Source organism: Ilyonectria robusta (genome assembly GCF_021365365.1).
Source record: "Ilyonectria robusta strain PMI_751 chromosome Unknown BGZ61scaffold_7, whole genome shotgun sequence".
Classification (NCBI taxonomy): Eukaryota; Fungi; Ascomycota; class Sordariomycetes; order Hypocreales; family Nectriaceae; genus Ilyonectria; species Ilyonectria robusta.
The window spans coordinates 708,025-726,205 of record NW_025764441.1 but is presented as its reverse complement, the minus strand read 5'-3'; the positions used below and the strand labels follow the sequence as shown (position 1 = coordinate 726,205).

The 18,181-nt window shown below is 54.1% G+C and overlaps 8 protein-coding genes across 8 annotated transcripts; 5 read left to right on the top strand and 3 right to left on the bottom strand.

Moving 5' to 3' along the window:
* Positions 1–1,395: 1,395 nt before the first annotated feature.
* On the bottom strand, positions 1,396–2,470 carry BGZ61DRAFT_516598 (uncharacterized protein; the record flags this gene model as incomplete). The annotated part of the gene is made up of 3 exons (XM_046252295.1): positions 1,905–2,470; positions 1,705–1,867; positions 1,396–1,580 (listed from the first exon to the last, which is right to left on the bottom strand). Exons 1-3 carry the CDS (start codon positions 2,010–2,012, stop codon positions 1,396–1,398), a joined length of 456 nt encoding a protein of 151 aa, XP_046106011.1. The 5' UTR covers positions 2,013–2,470.
* Positions 2,471–2,969: 499 nt separating this feature from the next.
* BGZ61DRAFT_210132 (uncharacterized protein) lies at positions 2,970–3,756 on the top strand. The gene has a single exon (XM_046238005.1). It carries the CDS (start codon positions 3,010–3,012, stop codon positions 3,640–3,642), a length of 633 nt encoding a protein of 210 aa, XP_046106010.1. The 5' UTR covers positions 2,970–3,009; the 3' UTR covers positions 3,643–3,756.
* BGZ61DRAFT_476436 (uncharacterized protein) lies at positions 3,750–4,318 on the top strand (the record flags this gene model as incomplete). The annotated part of the gene is made up of 2 exons (XM_046248804.1): positions 3,750–3,894; positions 3,963–4,318. 2 exons carry the CDS (start codon positions 3,750–3,752, stop codon positions 4,316–4,318), a joined length of 501 nt encoding a protein of 166 aa, XP_046106009.1.
* On the bottom strand, positions 4,262–4,797 carry BGZ61DRAFT_210136 (uncharacterized protein). Its single transcript, XM_046238006.1, has one exon. The coding sequence runs from the start codon at positions 4,716–4,718 to the stop codon at positions 4,446–4,448; it is 273 nt and encodes a 90-aa protein (XP_046106008.1). The 5' UTR covers positions 4,719–4,797; the 3' UTR covers positions 4,262–4,445.
* Positions 4,798–4,823: 26 nt separating this feature from the next.
* On the bottom strand, positions 4,824–5,446 carry BGZ61DRAFT_448888 (uncharacterized protein). Its single transcript, XM_046245528.1, has 2 exons — positions 5,404–5,446; positions 4,824–5,356 (listed from the first exon to the last, which is right to left on the bottom strand). Exon 2 carries the CDS (start codon positions 5,336–5,338, stop codon positions 4,877–4,879), a length of 462 nt encoding a protein of 153 aa, XP_046106007.1. The 5' UTR covers positions 5,339–5,356; positions 5,404–5,446; the 3' UTR covers positions 4,824–4,876.
* Positions 5,447–7,710: 2,264 nt separating this feature from the next.
* On the top strand, positions 7,711–10,711 carry BGZ61DRAFT_349760 (telomere repeat binding factor-domain-containing protein; the record flags this gene model as incomplete). The annotated part of the gene is made up of 5 exons (XM_046240171.1): positions 7,711–7,759; positions 7,884–8,287; positions 8,343–8,895; positions 8,948–9,430; positions 9,495–10,711. The coding sequence occupies 5 exons, from the start codon at positions 7,711–7,713 to the stop codon at positions 10,709–10,711; spliced, it is 2,706 nt and encodes a 901-aa protein (XP_046106006.1).
* Positions 10,712–11,367: 656 nt separating this feature from the next.
* BGZ61DRAFT_349027 (uncharacterized protein) lies at positions 11,368–12,437 on the top strand (the record flags this gene model as incomplete). The annotated part of the gene is made up of 3 exons (XM_046240116.1): positions 11,368–11,590; positions 11,638–11,730; positions 11,782–12,437. The coding sequence occupies 3 exons, from the start codon at positions 11,368–11,370 to the stop codon at positions 12,435–12,437; spliced, it is 972 nt and encodes a 323-aa protein (XP_046106005.1).
* Positions 12,438–15,270: 2,833 nt separating this feature from the next.
* On the top strand, positions 15,271–15,939 carry BGZ61DRAFT_349630 (uncharacterized protein; the record flags this gene model as incomplete). The annotated part of the gene is made up of 1 exon (XM_046240161.1): positions 15,271–15,939. One exon carries the CDS (start codon positions 15,271–15,273, stop codon positions 15,937–15,939), a length of 669 nt encoding a protein of 222 aa, XP_046106004.1.
* Positions 15,940–18,181: the final 2,242 nt, after the last annotated feature.

Sequence of the window (18,181 nt, the reverse complement as noted above, 5' to 3'; positions counted from 1 at the left end):
ACTGTGCGTTCAATCTGCCTCGATACAGGCACGGGTGAAGAAGATTTGTCATAATTTCAGGACAATAAAGTCGAGTTTGCTGGAAGGGTTGTCTGTCTCATCTATCTCATGTTATCTCAATCGTCCACGGTAAGCAAGGACTGCGCGTGGCGTAAGAGGCTGGTGTCAAGAGGACCTCTTGTGCCATGCTCGCCGCCCATCACATACCCTCATATGGCGTCTCTTCAGAAGTTTCGGATTTGATGCCATGGTTGACTTTCGTTAAGTATGGCATCGATCTGTCAGTCAACAGAACTCATCACGAATGGCAAGACACTACAAGAAGTCACCAAGCACATCACACCGACGAAGTCATCTATCAGGACCTCGAGGATATCGAGGCAGATTGTACGGAGGCCTCTCCCGAATGTCTTGTAAAGGATTTTGCGTTGATATCTCGAATGGCGAATATAAGACAGAGGTTCTATAATGACTCTTTGAGTGCCTCATATTTAACCTTTTTAGAAGTTTAATTCTTCCTGTTTCTTTCGTACAAAAGTTAGTTATTATTATATTCTAATTCCCCCCAGAAGAAGAGCACTGAGGAAGAAGAGAAATCTGACTTTAGTTGACGACTGGGCCCTCACTATAACCAGGAACGATGACCCCTCGAGTACTGTGCCTAATGTCAACGACGAAGAGCAGAGTATTGTGCGCTGCGCCCTCGCGAACCGCGCAGACGCTGGAGATGTGTTGGCTCCCATTGACATCACATACAAGCATACTAGTTCGAGTGTTTAGCATTCGCAGTCTGACTGAGCCATGAAACGACAGGTGCATGAGTTAATCACTGGACTGACGACGACCGTTGAAGACGAGAACAGAGAATCCCCTTGGTGGAATCCGATTTCCAATCTACTCTAGAGGTTTTGGTCTTGCGGGCGCGCGTCGCATCTAGGCATGGGATGTTGGCGATCTGGTTATTATTAGACTGACTCATTGGGATACCAAGCCATGATGCCGTCATAAGTGGGAATTGACGTACGGACTAGACAGAAAGGCATTGACACATTTTTGAAACGCTGACGTCTTATTTGCCGTGAAATTGGAAACATGCAAAGTTTTATGATAACTTACGAGTGTGTTGAGCTTTATTTGGCAGTTGAGTCTGTGCTAAAAACCCCGAATCGTGAAACGACTAGGATCCCCGTGACCCCGTGACCGCCTGTGGTTGTGGGTGGGCTGGATAGGAAGGATGAGCTTGCTCGATGGATCATGGATGGATTGGAGCAAATGTCGTGGGGGATGCCAGACCTCGCATACGCATTGACCGATTTTCGCCATATCTACGAGGTCTAGTCTCACAGAGATAGTGAGTGAATCCGGACGAGTTTATCTTCAAGGTGAACACCACCATCAGTAATTACTTGCCGCGTGATGTGCTACCCTTGAAGGCGCGAGCGAATCCCAGGCATGAGGAGGAGTGGAGAGTTTCCCAAAGCGGTAGTTCTTATCTACCGATGTGTGAAGAGGACGGTCAGGGTAAGGCGCGTAGCTTAGCTTGGCGAGAGGTGACAGGATGGGCGAAGCGAGGAGGCAACCTACTGTACGAAGTAGGTACAGGCTGCTAAAGTTAGAGTGGCTACGTAGCTGAGCTAGAGCTGGAGCTGGAGCTCTGGTGTGGCGACGGATGCTGTGGCGGGAGTCTGGATGGCCTCGACTGACTGGCTGAACTGGTTGACTGGTTGACTGGGCCGCATTGCATTGCTAGAACGCGTACGTCATCTCCATTGAGGCGGACCGATATGGGTGGGAATGCTGTGGGGGAGCCCACCCAGGTGAGCGAGTGGTGAGTGGTGGAGACTTCTGTCTTGGTTGCCCCGGGCCGCTGTAGGTTGTACATAGTACGGAGCATATCCACCCACTGTAGCGGTAATCGCGCAGACAACAGCCACGGGGGTCGGGCGTGGGCGAGTCAGTGCAAGTGAGTGGGTGGTGGATAGAGGTGGACCGGCCGAAAGAGTCGAGAGCATGCCATGTACCCGGCGGACGGAGAGAGAATGAGATGAAGGTCGGCGAAGTCTGAGCGCGGCGAGGGGATTGGAGATGCGTCACCCCAGGCCAGATGCGCAGATTGGGGTGTAGTATGCAGAGTAGACGGACCGGGGAGGCTTCATTTCCCTGGGACTTCGGTGGCTTCTGGGATTTCTGGGGCCTTTTCGTTCCATGGTAGTGGTCCTGGCAGTCGTGATAATGCTGCTACTTGCTGACCAGTGCAGCCGTCATCAATCTGCACGCATGCAGCAGCAGCAGGATCAGGATCGGCCTTGATCCCACAAGGCGGCCGTTTCGTCAGCCCAGTCCAGCCCAGCCCAGCCCTGTCCAGCCGCAGGACTTGTGTACTCTCAAAGTAGATACAAAATGTACATGGTGTACTTTGTTCCAATGCATCAACAGTGCGTACTGTGCACTTTGCACCGCCCCACATAGCCCGAGCCTCCTGGGGCTGGGGCTCCAGAGAGGTATTACGAACCCGCCATTCACAAAGGTGCAGCAGTCTGCCGGCCGATACGAATTTCTCGTGATGCAGGGCCAGCCGCGCAGCTGCCAAACTGTCAAATTGCCCGCCCACGGCACGGTACTTTTTTATTTTAGGGTGTGGTTTTTGGGTGCCTGCAAGCGTTTGCCGAGCGCCGCACGCAAAAGCAGGGAAAACCGGCCGACTGACACGCGGCGCAGCCAATCAGCGGGTGCGCGCACGGGGAGTTCGGCCCACCTTTGCAGCCTGCAATCAAGGCACCCGGGCCAAGGCCACGAGAGGCGAGAGAGGCGAGAGAGCACGCTGCTCCCAGTAAGGCTAGGGTACCTACGTACTACGCAATAAGGCCGTCAATGTACCCTCCTCCCGCACCAAGGTACCTCCTATTCCCTGGAGAATGGATCCATCCGCGCTGCATCGCATCCATGGATCCATGGATGGGCGGAGAGGGAGGGGAGCGAGAGATTGGGGGCATGTTTTTTCTGATTTAGATGGTGGACCAACCAACCAGCAGACCCGTTTATTATCTGCCCGGGTTCCTGTTCCTGTCAGTCTTTCCCGTCTTTCCCCTTCTGACTCTGGTTTTCCCTCTGCCTCGTTTCACTCACTCTTCCACCAGCGGCGCGCGAATCCTCCCAGGACGAAGAAGAAAAAGAAAGGGAAAAAGGGGAAAAACAAGGGACCGGGGAAGGAAGCAGGATCCCATCTCTCAGCCACCCCCCGTTCGTCGTCAGTCTGCAGTAACTAGCTTTTTTGCTTCCCAAGTTGCTTGCGCGGCCGAAGCTGTCTCTTTCGTTTCGATTTTTCTTTCCCGCGCGCGCGCCTGGCCGCATTGGTCGCATATTCCCCTGGACTCGTCATCAAGCACCACCACTACAAGGACCACCACCACTACAACCCACTACTACAACAAGCCCTCCACTGCCTCCACTGCCACCACCATCCCTCTCACTGTCGTTTCCGATCTGGACCAGCTTCTGTCCGAGCTGAGCAGGGCCTCAGTCGCGAACCCCTCTCGCCCTCTCGCCTCTCCGCCAAATACTGGATCGTCGCAGCTTGCGCAATTTTTAGACACTCCAGCCATTGCGAAGCTTTTCTTGCTGGCCGCCCCCGAAGCTACCTGACTCGCCAGCGAGCTCACTTGCACTTACACGCCTCCGCCCGCGCAAATCTTCACCTGGCCTCATCTCGTCGCATCCCCCTCGCAGCAACCACGACAACAACAACAACAATGCGACCGGCTTCCACATCGGCATTGCGCTTCGCCGTGCTGCTCTGCATCTTCGCCTCAGTCGCTCTCGCCCTCGCACCGAACCCAGTCCACGTCTCTAGCAACAAGGCGCTCGTAGCCGATGCCTCAGCGTTCGTCTCCAACGGTATGTTCAAGACACCTTGTCTCACCTGATCCAGCTGCCCGCGTTCTTGGCACTGACGACATGACCAGGAATCGCATCCCAACTACCCCCACAGGACCGCCGTCTGGTCACGTCAGACGATCGCGACTCACCACCTCGCTTAGTGGAGAAGCTGTCTCCCAGCACCTTCGGCGTCTCCCCCATCGAGGCTGCGTCGTTCAATGTCAAGGCCGTTGCTCATGTCGGCATCAACATCCTCCTCGACTTAGCCTCCTCTAATAGTCTTGTCGGCTACCTAATCGGCAATGAGACGACCACCTTCACCAAGTCCGAATCCACTGACGACGTCGTCAAGGATGGCAGCGCCGCATCAGGTCGACGACAGATCACTGGCATGAGCGTCGCCCTCGTCATTGTCATGATCTTCTTCGCTGTCTGGATGTAAATCCCTTCAGATCTCTTTTTCTTTTCAATTTTTTGCTCCTTTTCTTCTAAAGATACCCACCGTCCCGCGGTTCATACGGGCTGGAACGCTGGCGACGGCTTCAACTTGACATATACGCATTTAGACCTCATGTATATTCCCTCTGGATATACACTTTACGGCACCGACGACACAGACGTCTTGGATATACGCTCCTGAAGCAACCCTCTTCATCTTGCTCATTGATGGGACCGGGACTGTTGGGTCCTGGGTGAACGGGTGCATCACACATACAGAATACGGACATACCCTTCTTGATGGCGGGTGTAATGACGATAATGGATGGGCATGTGAATGATGACAACATTGTTGGATGATTGAATTTGGAACGAGGGGTGCATCCCCTCACAATGGATTGCATGACTGATCACTACAATGATCACAATAGATAGAGTCCAGTCAAAGACGGACTAGAATTGTCAATATAGGGTCGCACTGCGGCTCGCATTGAATATTCATTCTCTGATCTATCTCCTGCCCTACAAAAAGCATGTCTGAGTAATGTCGTACTAACGCATCTCATGAGTTGAGAGTGAACAAGGGGACGGTTATTGCAAATACCAAAGCCATGGTCGAGCCACGCAACATGGAAACCTCATGGCACCCGTTCGACTCGACAACACCGACTTCCCCAAACTTGACACCCGTGTAGGTAGTCTTACCACTCGTCGTAGAAACTCTCTCCTGCACCCGCAAGTTCGCATTCACGCTAGCAGCCGTCGCGTCTGACCCGTCGAGGCTCGACTCCCCTTGGCCAACTATTTGTCCCGCAAAACTTGTTGACCAGTCCACCTTGATGAGGCACCCCTCCGGAGAACACGTCGTGCCCTCGGCGCAGCATCCGCCGCCAAGTTTTCTGTCGCACTGCGTTGTGTTTGCGACACATTGCGGAACCTGATCTTCCGAGGCGGTACAATCGTCCGAGTCGGCGCAGCAGTATATTCCCGAAGGTGACCATTCCGTCTCATAGCAAACTTTCATGGGCGGGCAACAAAAGCCCTATGACCATCAGCAAAACGCCCTCGAGCGTCAGTTTGAGGTATTACCGGCTTCGAGTGGGCCTGGCAGTCATGCAGCTGGTCTCCGCAGGCGTGAAATGGCGGGCGGTACGATCTTGTCATCCTGACCTCGTCTCCGAGTGCCTTGAGCTTCGCCGAACCGGTCATGTTCTGCTTCGCATTCCCTGCGTTTTCCCAGTCGAGGCTTGTACCTCCAGCGATGTACACAACGGCCACAACGATGACGGTGAGGATGGCGATGCAGAGCGTGCCCATGGTGATGTAGCGGATTCGATGATCGTAGCGGTGGTCACTCTTGCCCCAGGGTGTTCTGGTATGTGTCTGGCATTGTGACTTGTTAACCATGTTTATAGGGCGATAGGTTGTAGATAGGGGCATGTTCAGTATCATGGGTTCTAGGGATTTCGAGCCGCCTTGTGGAGGCGAACAACGGAACACCCATGTCGCATGGATGCAGTGGAGATGTATTTCTGGGTGGGAAGGAGCGTTCGCATGAGTCGCAACCGACTGCCTTCTGTGATAGCGCGATTATGCTAACTCTAGGTGTCTATGGACGTTTGCTCAAACCAGGTGAAGAGAAAAATCACCATTAGCCTCCATCTGAAACCTGTTGTCTGTGAGATGATCAAAGTCGACCCATGTCAGGAAGTCGTCATCCAAAACCATCAGAGGAGCAGTGGGAGGCCTCGTATTCCGCCTGAGTGATGAGGACCAATGATGAAAGCAGAAACCAATCATCTTCCTGACGGAATGAACTCAAATTCGAGAGCTTATTCCAAAGTGGCTGTTCGCAGTCAAGTTATGCTACAACTCTATCCTGAAACCGACCGATCCAATCAACAGTCTATCCGAGACCCCCATGCGAGAGTCAGCATGGCTTCGTAAGGGCGTGGAAGGCTAGAACAAGCATCTTCACTCTACGAAGGCTGGCGCAGGAAGTTTGACAACTTCGTTCTAGGCAGTCCCCACACAGTACTACATGCGGCCGGTCAGCGGAGCAATAAGGCCTGACAGAAGCTCTCTTCTAGGAATTAGAAATAGACAAACCAGTATTCTGTAGTCTGCCTGGTCAACAGCACCTAACTAAACCCTCAATTTTAGGAGAATAAGAACTAAACTTGATACATTACGTAGGTACTGAGTTATAGAGGTCTAAGGGGTCCATTAGGTACTGAAAGACACTACCATGTACTGCGCTATGCTGTACCGTCAGTACGTATGTACCTAAACCTTGAGAGGTTGTCACACTTGCGCCAGTCTTCGTATACTCAGACGTATCTATGTATAATAAGTGGGCCTCTAATGTGGTCATCAAGCTCGGCAGGCAATCTTCCCCACGGAGTCTCCACGCACTTGGTCTGGCCATTGGACAACACTTCCCTGTTCCTAGAGATCTGTTCCTGCAATGGTGCATGGTTGGATGTTAATAGGGAAGCCCAGGTCATGCCATGCTGTGGTCAAAATCTGACTGCATTTCTGTACGGCTTGACGCAGGTGGAGTGCTAGTTGAAGTGAATGCCTGTCTCCAGGAAGCGGGAAGAGGGAGACTACTTTGTTCTATTGTTTCTCTAACCCGCTTCAATAGCTCAAGTGGCTGTGATTCACTTGCTGGCCAGATCAAGATGTGCCGTCTTCCAGCCAGCATTCTGGAGCTATGGCCACCGTGACGAACAATCAGCTCCAACAATACGCTTTTGATACAGAAGTGGAAAGCCACATGGTCCAGATCAATAGTGGATTTGAGGCTCAGGCTCATGCTACGTCATCGACATCGAATTCTAGACTGATTTGATGGTATTGTCTTAGGGATCAATTAAACATTCGAGCTGGATTGAGTTGTCTCAGCCAACCAACGGCCGCCCGCGTGTCTGGCGCACTTGGGAGTGATTGCCGTTTTGGGACCTTGTCGGCACTGATACCCGCCGACCACCGCCATGGCTTCAAACCACGTGCAAGCTTGCAACGATTGCTCTGGTTCGAGATAACGACAACGGCTTCAAACAAGCAAAAAAAGACAATTGGACCAAAGAATTGATATCCGACCGCCTCGCAGAAGCCATAGACGTCCTCAGCGCTGCCGCTTCTGCCTTTTCCCGGCGCCAATAAATTTTGACCGATTTCGCCGTGCCGATTGTGTATCTCAGCCATCTGAGTTTTGGGGCAAGAAATAAGGGCAGCCGTCGGACTGACTCAGCAAATTTTCTCCCGGACCTCATCATCCCGCCTCACGAAGACGACGCCCGCCGCCGCCGCTGCTGCTGCTGCGCCGAATTGCCCTTCCCGTTCCACGATCCTCGCGCTGTGTCTGGCTTATGTCCTAACGACGCCGTCATGATGGCTGAGCCTCCGCAGCCCGACCTGGGCGCGGCCATGTCGCCACCAGGTGCGTAGCAATCACCTGTCTCCCCGTCTCCCGTCTCCCGCCACCCCCGGAATGCCCAGCGCAACTTGCGACGGCCTCGCTCGAGATTGCCTCGGCGCAACCCCGCTGACAGGTTCGCATCTAGGCATCAAGCAAGAGCCCAACATCCTCGATGGGCTCGACTTGGAGTTGGCCCTCCAGGCCGCGACGAAACGACCTTTCGAGGACATGACCAACGGCGATGACCCCTCAAAGAGGGTCAAGACCGAGGACGAAACCACCCACGATAACGAGTTCGAGGACGATCACGGCGCCGAGGAGTCGCTAGAAGACGGCCTTGCCTTGCTTGTTCAGAATGCGCTCTCCAACGTCGGCGATCTGGTGAATCAGTTCACCCAGGACGCCGACATGGCTCACACCACCCCTGACCCCATGGACGTCGACAGCGTACCTGTCCCAGATGACTCCCTCCCCCAAATCTCCGTCACGTTTCTATCCGACCCTCAAAAGTATTTGCGCAATGCCAGCCGGAATGCGCTGGGGAATTTGGTAGGTTGGAACCACCTCGCAACGACTCCGAGCGGGCGCTCACCTCGCCGAACAGGCCATCTCGATTATCCTCGTCTTCTCCCAATCCTTTGACGACTCGATCAAACCCATCCGGGAAACCGATTCCCAACACTCCCAATCTTTCCGACAGCTGCAGACCTCTTTCGAGCAGATCAAGCAAATTTACTCGACCAGCTCCATCCTATCCTCCATTGAAGTCGATCTCCAAGACGATGAATCGCGTACGATATTAGGTCTGGCGAACCTAGCTCAGTTTGGCCTCTGGTTGCTCGACGGCAGTTTCAAGTTGTACAGGGAAGCTCATCAACACTTCCATGCTATATTCCCAGACCAAATATCTCACCTAGGTACTGAAATTATCGAGCTGTACCTTTCGCTCAAGACTCAATTAGCCATTGAATCAATCCTAGCCAGAGCTCCGAATCAACAGATCGAGCAATTGTTGAACGGGGTTTTCGTCGATGGGCTGGAGGAGGAGATGCGTGGCCTGCATGGCGGCTTCGAGCTAACACCTTCGGATCAGGAGTTTGTCTCCTCTGCTCGATCACGAAGAGACGCCCTCTTAATCGATGCCCAATTGGAGACTGGTAAGATTCGGACCACTCTCGTTGCATGCGACCTTGTCTAACGTTATAGTAGCTACACTGAAGGAAAGGTACCCCGCCGATGACTTGCTCCGCACCTTCAGCATGTACGCCAGGGGCCGTGTAGCCTCAATATCAGATCTTGGGAGCAGACTAGGTCTTTCCATGCCATCCGGCGTCGAAGCCGCTCTCGACATTCTCCCCGATGGCCCCGACGATGGCGATCTCGACTTGGATGATCTATCTTCGTTCTTTGAAAAGACGACATCCGGGCTCGTCCAGAACGCTCTGGCTGGCTTGACGGAAGAGGAACCTGCACCTACTCCCGTTATTGAGACCGTCGACGAACCTCCAGAAGTTCCCAAGAGCCCCCCGAAGGTCGAAGCCGCAACCCCACAAACAAATGGCAAGGTGGACTTGATGACCGATTACAAGGAGTTGGAGGCTCTGGTTGCGGAGAGCACTTCAAACTACGTAAAGACGACATTGCACGGGCTATCGCCTGTGCCCTATCAGCCGACTGTACCCACGAGTACCAGTGAGTTACCCCGAGATGTGCCCAAAAGCACAACTAACGCTCTCCACAGCCGAGAACATGGCAGCCCAGTCATATTTAAGCCAGCTACAACAGGTCCAGTCTCAGCACCCATACTACTCATACACACAACAAGTGCCTGAGCCTCAACCTCCACCTCCAGGTCCTGGCGAAAACTTACCTCCCAACCAGACATTCCCCAGCGCCATACTATATGACAAAGCCCGCCAAGCAGCCCTCTCGAAGTCATCAGCGCACACTCGAAGAGAAGGCCTTCACTCTACTCGCCGGCCATGGACGCAGGAGGAAGAAAAGGCACTCATGGCTGGTCTTGATATGGTCAAGGGCCCACATTGGAGCCAAATACTTACCCTCTTTGGCCAAAACGGCACCATATCCGATATACTCAAAGATCGAACCCAGGTCCAATTGAAGGACAAGGCTCGAAACCTCAAGCTGTTCTTCCTCAAGACGAACTCCGAAATGCCTTACTATCTACAAGCCGTCACTGGCGAGCTCAAGACGCGAGCTCCTACCCAGGCTGCTCGAAAGGAAGCGGAAGAGCGGGCAAGGATGAATTCGGAGGAGGAGCAGGCCAGGATACAAGGCATCATGACCTTGGCTGGCGGTCTGCAAAACCCTCAAGGTAGAGCCACGGGAAATGCTGCCAGTGCAGTCGGACCAGGCGTCGTCACACCGGCCCAAGCTGCAAGTGCTGCGCAAGCCGCTTCGACGCAGCACTCAGCTCACCACGGAGCGTCGCAACACGCCGTCGCTTCTCCCGTTACATCGGGATACCCGGCATCCTCCTTACCGCAAGCCCGAACGGGGATGCTGGCCACGACGCAACAAGCCCTTCAATCAGTGGCACAGCCTCCTCCTCGTCCGCAGTCGCAATTACCCCCCCAAACACCACGACCTCAATCGCAGCAGCAGACTCACTTGGCTATGCCAACTCCCGTGCAACCACAGGCCGGGACACCAGCCCGATCTCAAGCTTCTACACCAGTGGGGCAAACTCATCACTCATCACCGCATCACACCCCAACACCACATTCTACTCCAAACATGGCATCCCAACATACACAACCTCAACATACACATTACTCTCACTCCCAGAGTTCACAGCCTACCTATCAGGCGCCCTCTGCCCCTATGCAAGCCCAACCTGGGCATATGGTGTCACACGCCTCTGGGTTAGAATCCCTGGTCGACGTACACGACAATGCCGCCGAGGCAGCCTTGTTGCAAGGCCTCCAGGCTGCCGTGGCTGAGTCTCTGTGATGTAGCCCGACGCTTTTTCGTCACACAACGCGATTTTCTCCGGGGGCGTGTTTCTACTTCCCTTGAGTCATTTATAGACTTGTTCTCTTCGATTTGAATTGATACCAGGGTGGCACTATGGATAGTGCCTTCTATACCGGCTTATGGCTCTGGGCAGCCAAATATAGACTTTTGTACCCGAGGTTCAGCGGCCACAACTATGGGGAGGGGGCTACATGGATTAAAGCCTCGGCGGCGGAAAAAGTGTTTGCATGGAATGATACCACGATTTAGGAGTATGATGGGCCAAAGCTCACCAAGGCGCATAACTGCAGTTAGACAATCAATTATGGCAACATGATGACCATCTCGAGAACTGCGTTACTTGAGAAATGGCTCCTTGCAGCTTCGTTTATGCTGGCTCCCGTAATTGCCTCGCGTGATAACATCCTATGAATACTAACCCCTTGATGTCTCATCACATTGCTAGCAACTAGATGTAGTGTTACGTTTCATTCGCTTGCGTGACGTACCATTGGCGGTCAACCGACACTTTGAGCCGCCAAGCTAGACATGCTGCCCTGACTATAAGTCCTCAAGCTACACTCCCAGTATATTTCCTAGGACATCAGGATATCGAAACTTCTTGACAATCGTAAGCCGCCAACATGCTACCAATGCGGCCCAACCCTTGCGGTTATCAGCGTTGCAATCCTCGTCGGAATTTGGAACCTGTTTGTGCAGCTCCTGGGACCATCTGCCGTAACACGCCGGCAAGACTTAGGATCGACGGTCAGACTGTCGTCTCGCAGTTTTGTCGGTACCATGCATGTTGGAAAGCGGATGGCCGTAGGGCTTGTCCGATAGCAAAGTTTCCTCGAGAGGCGTTTTGCCGCGAGCGTAAGTCGAAGAATAGCCCGAGCCGGCAGTTTGCTAATGGGGTGTAGATATGAGATGTACCGCGGTTGAGAGCGGGATCAGATGCAGCATGAACGTCAAGGATGGGAACCCAGGGATCTACAGCTTTTGCACAGAATTCCGTACGTCTAGAAGCATGGCCGTATGATATTAAACTAAGACTCAGGAACCAGATCTTTGTGCCTCTCCCGGTTGCGAGAACTCACGAGTGCGACAAAACGGCGAGGACTTCCAGTTCTGCAACGACCACCGCTGCGATCACGACAACTGCCGCAACCCTAAAGGAACAGGGCCATTCTGCAGGACACACACCTGCGATGATACTCACTGTGCCTCTTTCGTGTCAGGCGGCGACTTCGGCGATCCGGTACGCTTCTGCGAGCGACACCGGCGGTGCCTAAAGCTCTACTGCGACCGTTTCTGCCACGTCCGCGAGAACGGCCTGCCATCGCCATTTTGCGGCGCGCACTACTGCGAGTTTTCAGACTGCGGCAATGAGCGGGAGGCCGCGGCGCATTGCCGGGAGCATACGTGCAGCGAGGCGGGCTGTATGAAGGGCAGGGAGTCGACGACAGGGCTGTACTGCAAGGAGCATGGGTGCAAGACCAAAGGATGCCACATGAAGAGGATTGGGAGAGAGTATTGTCCGTATCATGAGTGTGTCGTTGATAGGTGTGAGGCGGAGGCGAAAACAAATCGACATTGCGAGGATCACCAGCGACGCGAAGGTGGATATGAGAGGCGAAGACAGACGCCAGGAGGGACGACTTTTGCTACGCGCGAGGATGGTAAGTTCAATTACGAAATCAAGTCTAAAGCGTTTTGTTGACCGGTTAGGCGACTACTACGGGCTGTGCCTGGGCTTCGACGACAGAACGAGGTGCGGCCGCATTGTCGAGCGAGGTACACGATACTGCGAATACCATGTCTGTGAAATCAGAGAATGCCGGGATCCTCGGGCACCCTCGTTCGAGTACTGCGGTAACCACAGGTGCGTTGTCTCGGGATGCCACAGAACGAGGAAGTCATCAATTCCTAGCTGTCGACGAAATATGGACCACGGCATCGAAGGGCAGTTCTGCGATGGACACGCATGTAGCCAAGTTGGATGCTGTAACCGGGTCATCGAGGACACAGGATGGTGCTTTGAACATGGTAGATGCCGGGCGAGCGGATATAGACTCGGACCGGATGCTGGAGAGGATGAGGCTGGATGTCGAGGATATCGGCGGAGGGGGACGGGATGGGGAGGTCATCAGAGGGGGGGAGACGGGGACGGTGAAAGGCGAGTCGGATGGGGCGAGAACAGAGAGGGTCGGAGTCCGTGGGAAGCATGGGGAATTACCATGTAAGTGGAGGGGGAGTTTTTGCAGATTTGGATGCCTCCAGAGAGGCAGCCGTAGAGAAGAAGGTCGTAGAAGTTACCACTGAGTCTTGGAAAGATTGGGGGCCGTTTCTCGTAGTGATGGTGGTTCAGGTCAACAAGAATGTGATGGCAATGACGATGTCCTCGTAGAAAGATGTGGAAGCTGGTCGCCACCTTCTCAGTATAAGTCTACAGAAAGGAGGCTGATGCGGCACCCTCGGGAACGCCGTAGACCATATCGCGCCGTCCCGCGGCCGCTGCTGCAGCCTGTAAGTCGGGGCTGAGCTGTAAGGGTGGGATATCCCGGAAGAGGGTGAGAGAGAGCGAGGCTGAGGCTGAAGCTGAAGCTGGGACAGATGTGTAAGAGAGGTGCATGCTGAAACGGCACGAGCACAGATGGGAGAACCAACCGTGCACCGGTACAAATGGTGAATTTGTCTGGAACAAAGATGTCAGCGATATTAGAGTTGGGAGAGACTCCTGGAACCAAGCCTGAAAGAAGCTGGCCAAAGTTCTCCCGCGTTGCAGTCCTACCCGTCCTATTTGTCGACATTAGCACAGTAGACAGTACGTAGATGACTCGCAGGGAAACCCGGCTGCCTTGCATTAGGTCACCGATCCAGGCCGGCGGGCTATGCTGCAGGCTGCAAGGGTCCCGTGGTGAAGAGGGCTGCGTCTGGAGTTTGCAACCAACAGGCGATGAGTTGAGGTTGAAGCTCGAGAGCGAGTGGCTCAGCCCGGCGAATTGCTGGAGGCCGCTGGAGCAGATCGGGGCGGGTGATGCAACGGCTGGATTGGCACCGTGTTAGCACTGTGCTCTACCTTGCTCACATGGCGCCGTTTGGTCTCACTGCCCGTAAGCCGTCCGCATGACAGTCCCGCGCGCACGGTGGGGACCTGCTGCAGGTCGCTTGACTTGCACCACACCACCACCACCCCACGCGCGCGCCGGCTGACGCCCCAGGAACGAACCTACACAACCTCCACAACCACCACGGCTTGCATCTCCATCCACCATACACATGCCTCATCGCCCACGCCGCGACAGGCACACGCGCATACGCCATCACGCACGGCCGACTGGTTCGCCCATGCCGCAGTGGTGCCCCGGGCTCTGCCGAAGGACTGCATTCCCGCCGCACCAATCTCATCCCCAAGACGAGGAGAGCTGTCGGTCATGGACTCGCATTAGCCGCGTAGGGCTTCGTTGACGCGCATCGTCCCGTTCGCGCAACTACCGCCCATGCAGATCGCCTCCCAGCCAAGTGGCATTAAAATCGAGCACCATGGCAACAGGCGAACCACCTCTTTGTCCATCTAAAAATGTCATGCTCCATCCACCTCGTCTCTTTGTCTCTCTGCTCTTTGTCTGCTTCCCTCTCCCTCTCCCAGAATGACCTCGTTCTGATGAGACATGGAGGGCCACGCGCGCCTCGCAGCCACTTCACCTCGTGGAGCCCACTCAGCCCAGACGTGCGAATACCACGTCGGGATTGAGATGGTTGACCACCATCACCCAAACTCTCCGTATCCCACCCTCCTGGACCCGCGCCTGGAGACTCGCACTGGTACACTTTTCCCCCTACTTTGGCCCCCATCTCGGCCCCGTTGGCCCTGTCTTCTCTCCGAAATGACTCTTCTCTTGTCCATCGAGCCACCAGGACTACCAAGCCACAACCAACATAGTCCTGTCTTGCACCTGGTTCCAGTTTTGGCTGCCATCTGCCCCAGCCTCGTGCTTGTTCCTCGTCCATTTTGCTTCCCACTCCGGTGGCAACTGGACAACTTGGCTGCCTCGTCCAGGCGAGTGCCTAGATGAGGGCCATGAGGGCCCTGGCGAGTGCCATTTAAGAATGAGGCTCCCGCTCGAGCCACAGCCGCGCTTCCATTCGCGAGGACACTGCTGCTCACCTTCTTTGATCACCTGCATTAGTCTAGTGCCTCTTCATCCAGCCTTCTTTCTCTGACGGATCCGTCCCAAGACAATCGTTCACGTCAGCGGTATACAAACGTAACAGGGTGCTCTCGAGGCCACTCACTACTTGATTGTCTCGAGTCCCACTTCTCAAATACCCGTTCTTGCGGTTTCTCCCTTGTCCTCACCATCTGCCCTCACCATCTCTCTTCATTCCGTCCTCTTTGTCTTCTTGTCAACTCTCTCGGAACTACACACCTTTGAGTTCTAGCTAGCCATCGCCCTTTCAACTCTCTTCGCCACCCAGGGTAACTTCTACAACCGCGGCATCACGCCGCCGATCCAATCAGTTTCCACATCGAACCCTCCAAAGTCTTCCAAATGTCCAGGCGGTGCTACGTCGACACGGACGCCGAAGGTCGACCGCAGTTTGTGTCCATCAAACGCTCCCGATCTTACAGCCACCACAACCACCGACACAGCTGCGATTACTACACAGTCAGTCGGGAGGAATGGAAGGCGCTTGCGGAGCGTAATCGTGCCTTGGAGGAGGCAAACCAGGCCTTTGGCGCTCAGAATGATACCCTCAGGGCAAACCTCTCGGTAGCCCAAGCTGAGGCTCATCATCTAAACCACACCGTTGTGCCTCAACTTCAGGAGCAAGTTGCGATTCTCGCCGCCGATAACGATGCCCTCCGTCGCTCTATCGACAACACCAGTGGCTCGTCGGCCCGCACCCATCGCGAAATTACGAAGCTACGACACAAGGTCTCCAAGCTCGAGAAGGAGAACCAGCATGTCAAGGACGAGAACTCGGACCTCCGGGTCAGACTGCACGAGCTGTCGAAACAAATCGACGAAGGGGTGAGCCGACGAGTCTCGGAGCTTACCAGGGAAATCGAATACTGGACCAACCAGCGCCGGTTCTGGAAGGCCAAGTACGAGGAATTGCAAGAACGGTACAACGGCCTATGCAGCATCCTCGATACCAAGACCGAGAAGGTTACGGTGTACGAGGAAATTCTGAGGAGACATCGCATTATTCTATGATCGTTGGGATATTCTTTCTTTCACGTTCATCGCTTCAACGTCATCGCTTCATGCGGCTTATTTCGTTTCCTTTGATGAGTACGATAACCGGGCACCCCCGTCTTTGTTGGCCTCGTTCACGATACACAGGGTCCACTTGGACCGACGATCATCTCATTTAGTGATATGGGTTTAGTTCTAGTGTAAGAGAAAGCTCCCTTATCATGTCGTATGATACGTTACTGACAGTTTCCACAGATGGACACTTTTATAGACGTTGGACATTTTTGGGCTTTGGGGTATTTGCAGCCCTTTACAACGCTCCTTTTACGCGGTTAGATTTCAGATACCATTTCTAGGCAGTTGCCGTTCGTTAGCAGGATGGAGAATGTTGGGAAGGGAGGGGACAGATTAACTTCGACCTTAGATAGCCAACCACCAAGCAAGTCATGAAGCAACATATTTATATGTGACCGCGTGAGAACTAGAGCGTTAATAATGGGTCGCGTGAGATAGACGTGCTGTGTCTTGAAGCATTTGGTGGATGGATGGCCTGGTGTCATGTGAAACCGTCTCCACAGCATCTTGACAAACCCATCAATCTGGTACAAGCTCGCTAGTGACCCGTGACGGCACCAGCGACGCTAATTGGATACGGCTGCTGACTGGGGGGGGTATGTCATGACGATACCACCCAGAGAATGCAATTTGTACTTAAACTGGGGCAGCAGGGCTGGGCGGGTTTGTCGGACAAGGTGCTCAATGCTCAAGTCGTCTAGACATCGTAGTACATGTGGTGGGAACCTGAAACAAGAATCACCACCATGCGTTGCGAGTCCAGTGCAGAGTTTAGCGAGTGCGGTAACTTAGATGCTCCTTTTCCTTTTCAGCCAGGGGGTTTTCTTTCTGCGGCGAAAGGTTAGTGCCATGCGCTAACTACAATATTGCAGAGTCGATAATTAAACCCCCATTTGGACTGGAAACAGCACATACTTTCGGGAGGATATGTTTCATGGAATATGATGGCGCGCGTAGCGTATCGGCCAAGCAAGCGTGCCAAGAAAGGGGTACTTAGTCGGCAACTACGCCGGATATGGTGCGTATTGCGTGTCAGCATGGCAACAATGCCAAGTGTACGGAGTAATCGCAGAGAAAGGCACCAGCGGCTATCGGCAGGATGGAGGATTGGAGGATTGGGAGGATTCTGAAGGAATAATATTGTAACAGTGGGTGCTGTGATAATTAGTGGGCTGAATGCATGGAGGCGCCGGCGGGCCTTGGCACAGCGGACTATTGATTGGGCCAAGGCGTGAAATCAAATGGAACTTGAGTGTTAGTGGGTGACGGCTGGAGTGAGCTTGCAACGGGCCTGCAGCAGGCGGGCTGAGGGCTGAAAGTGCTTCGCAGCCCAAGTGGGTGGGCTGAAGTTGGTCAAACTTAACATGATGACGGGGATTCCGCTACGCGTTTAGGCCATACACTACTCTATTGAGTACATACGCGGCCGTTGGAGAGAGGCTAGCGCTGACGTGCTAAAAGCATCCTGCCATCCAACCAGGACGCCCCCTGCGCGTGGTGGTGTTGGTGCTCTCGGTGCGACAGATACCGGGGGACCTGAAGATAAAAGTTGGCCCCTCCAGTGGAGCATTCGGAGCACTCGGAGGATCGAAGCCGACGCTCAGCGGGCGGGCTGACTAGGGACTGGAGGGCAAAGCGTCAGGGGTAGCCAGCGGACAGGGGCGGAAATGACTGGGGCAGCGTCGGGACTATTCGCTACTAGGCGGCTGCTAGAAAACTTGGGGCCCGCGGAACGTCGATAGTCGTTATTAAAGAGAAAAGGGAAATAAAATAAAAAGAGAGACAAAAAAGACGCGGGAGAGACAACGCGGGGTCAGTTGCCGAAACCCTGACATCAACCATCCCAACGGCGGCAGAAACTCTGTTGTATTACCGGTATGACAAGCGCCGGCAGTGCTTGGCATGACGGCGATCGTACGCCAGAAACAGGGCAAGTTGGGTCTTGGCATGGCTCCTGAATTAGATGCTGCCCGCGCCGTGTACCTCACTAACAACTAACAGTTGGGGACACTCGACACACATCGTGGGTTGCATCCGCCATTTCCAGGGGGTGCGCCAGCCAATGTGGCCGATGCCGCCCAGAAGTTTAGGTGGGATGGGCAAGCAGTGAATTGGTCCTTTCTCCTCCGCGGGCTGACGGGGTAGCGCCAATATGCTAATAACTGTGTCGCTCAGCTTCCGCGTA

Coding starts and splice junctions, on each gene's coding strand:
- BGZ61DRAFT_448888 (XM_046245528.1), bottom strand. CDS start 5,338: ATGAAAGTTTGCTATGAGACGGAATGGTCACCTTCGGGAATATACTGC.
- BGZ61DRAFT_210132 (XM_046238005.1), top strand. CDS start 3,010: ATGGTGGACCAACCAACCAGCAGACCCGTTTATTATCTGCCCGGGTTC.
- BGZ61DRAFT_210136 (XM_046238006.1), bottom strand. CDS start 4,718: ATGCAATCCATTGTGAGGGGATGCACCCCTCGTTCCAAATTCAATCAT.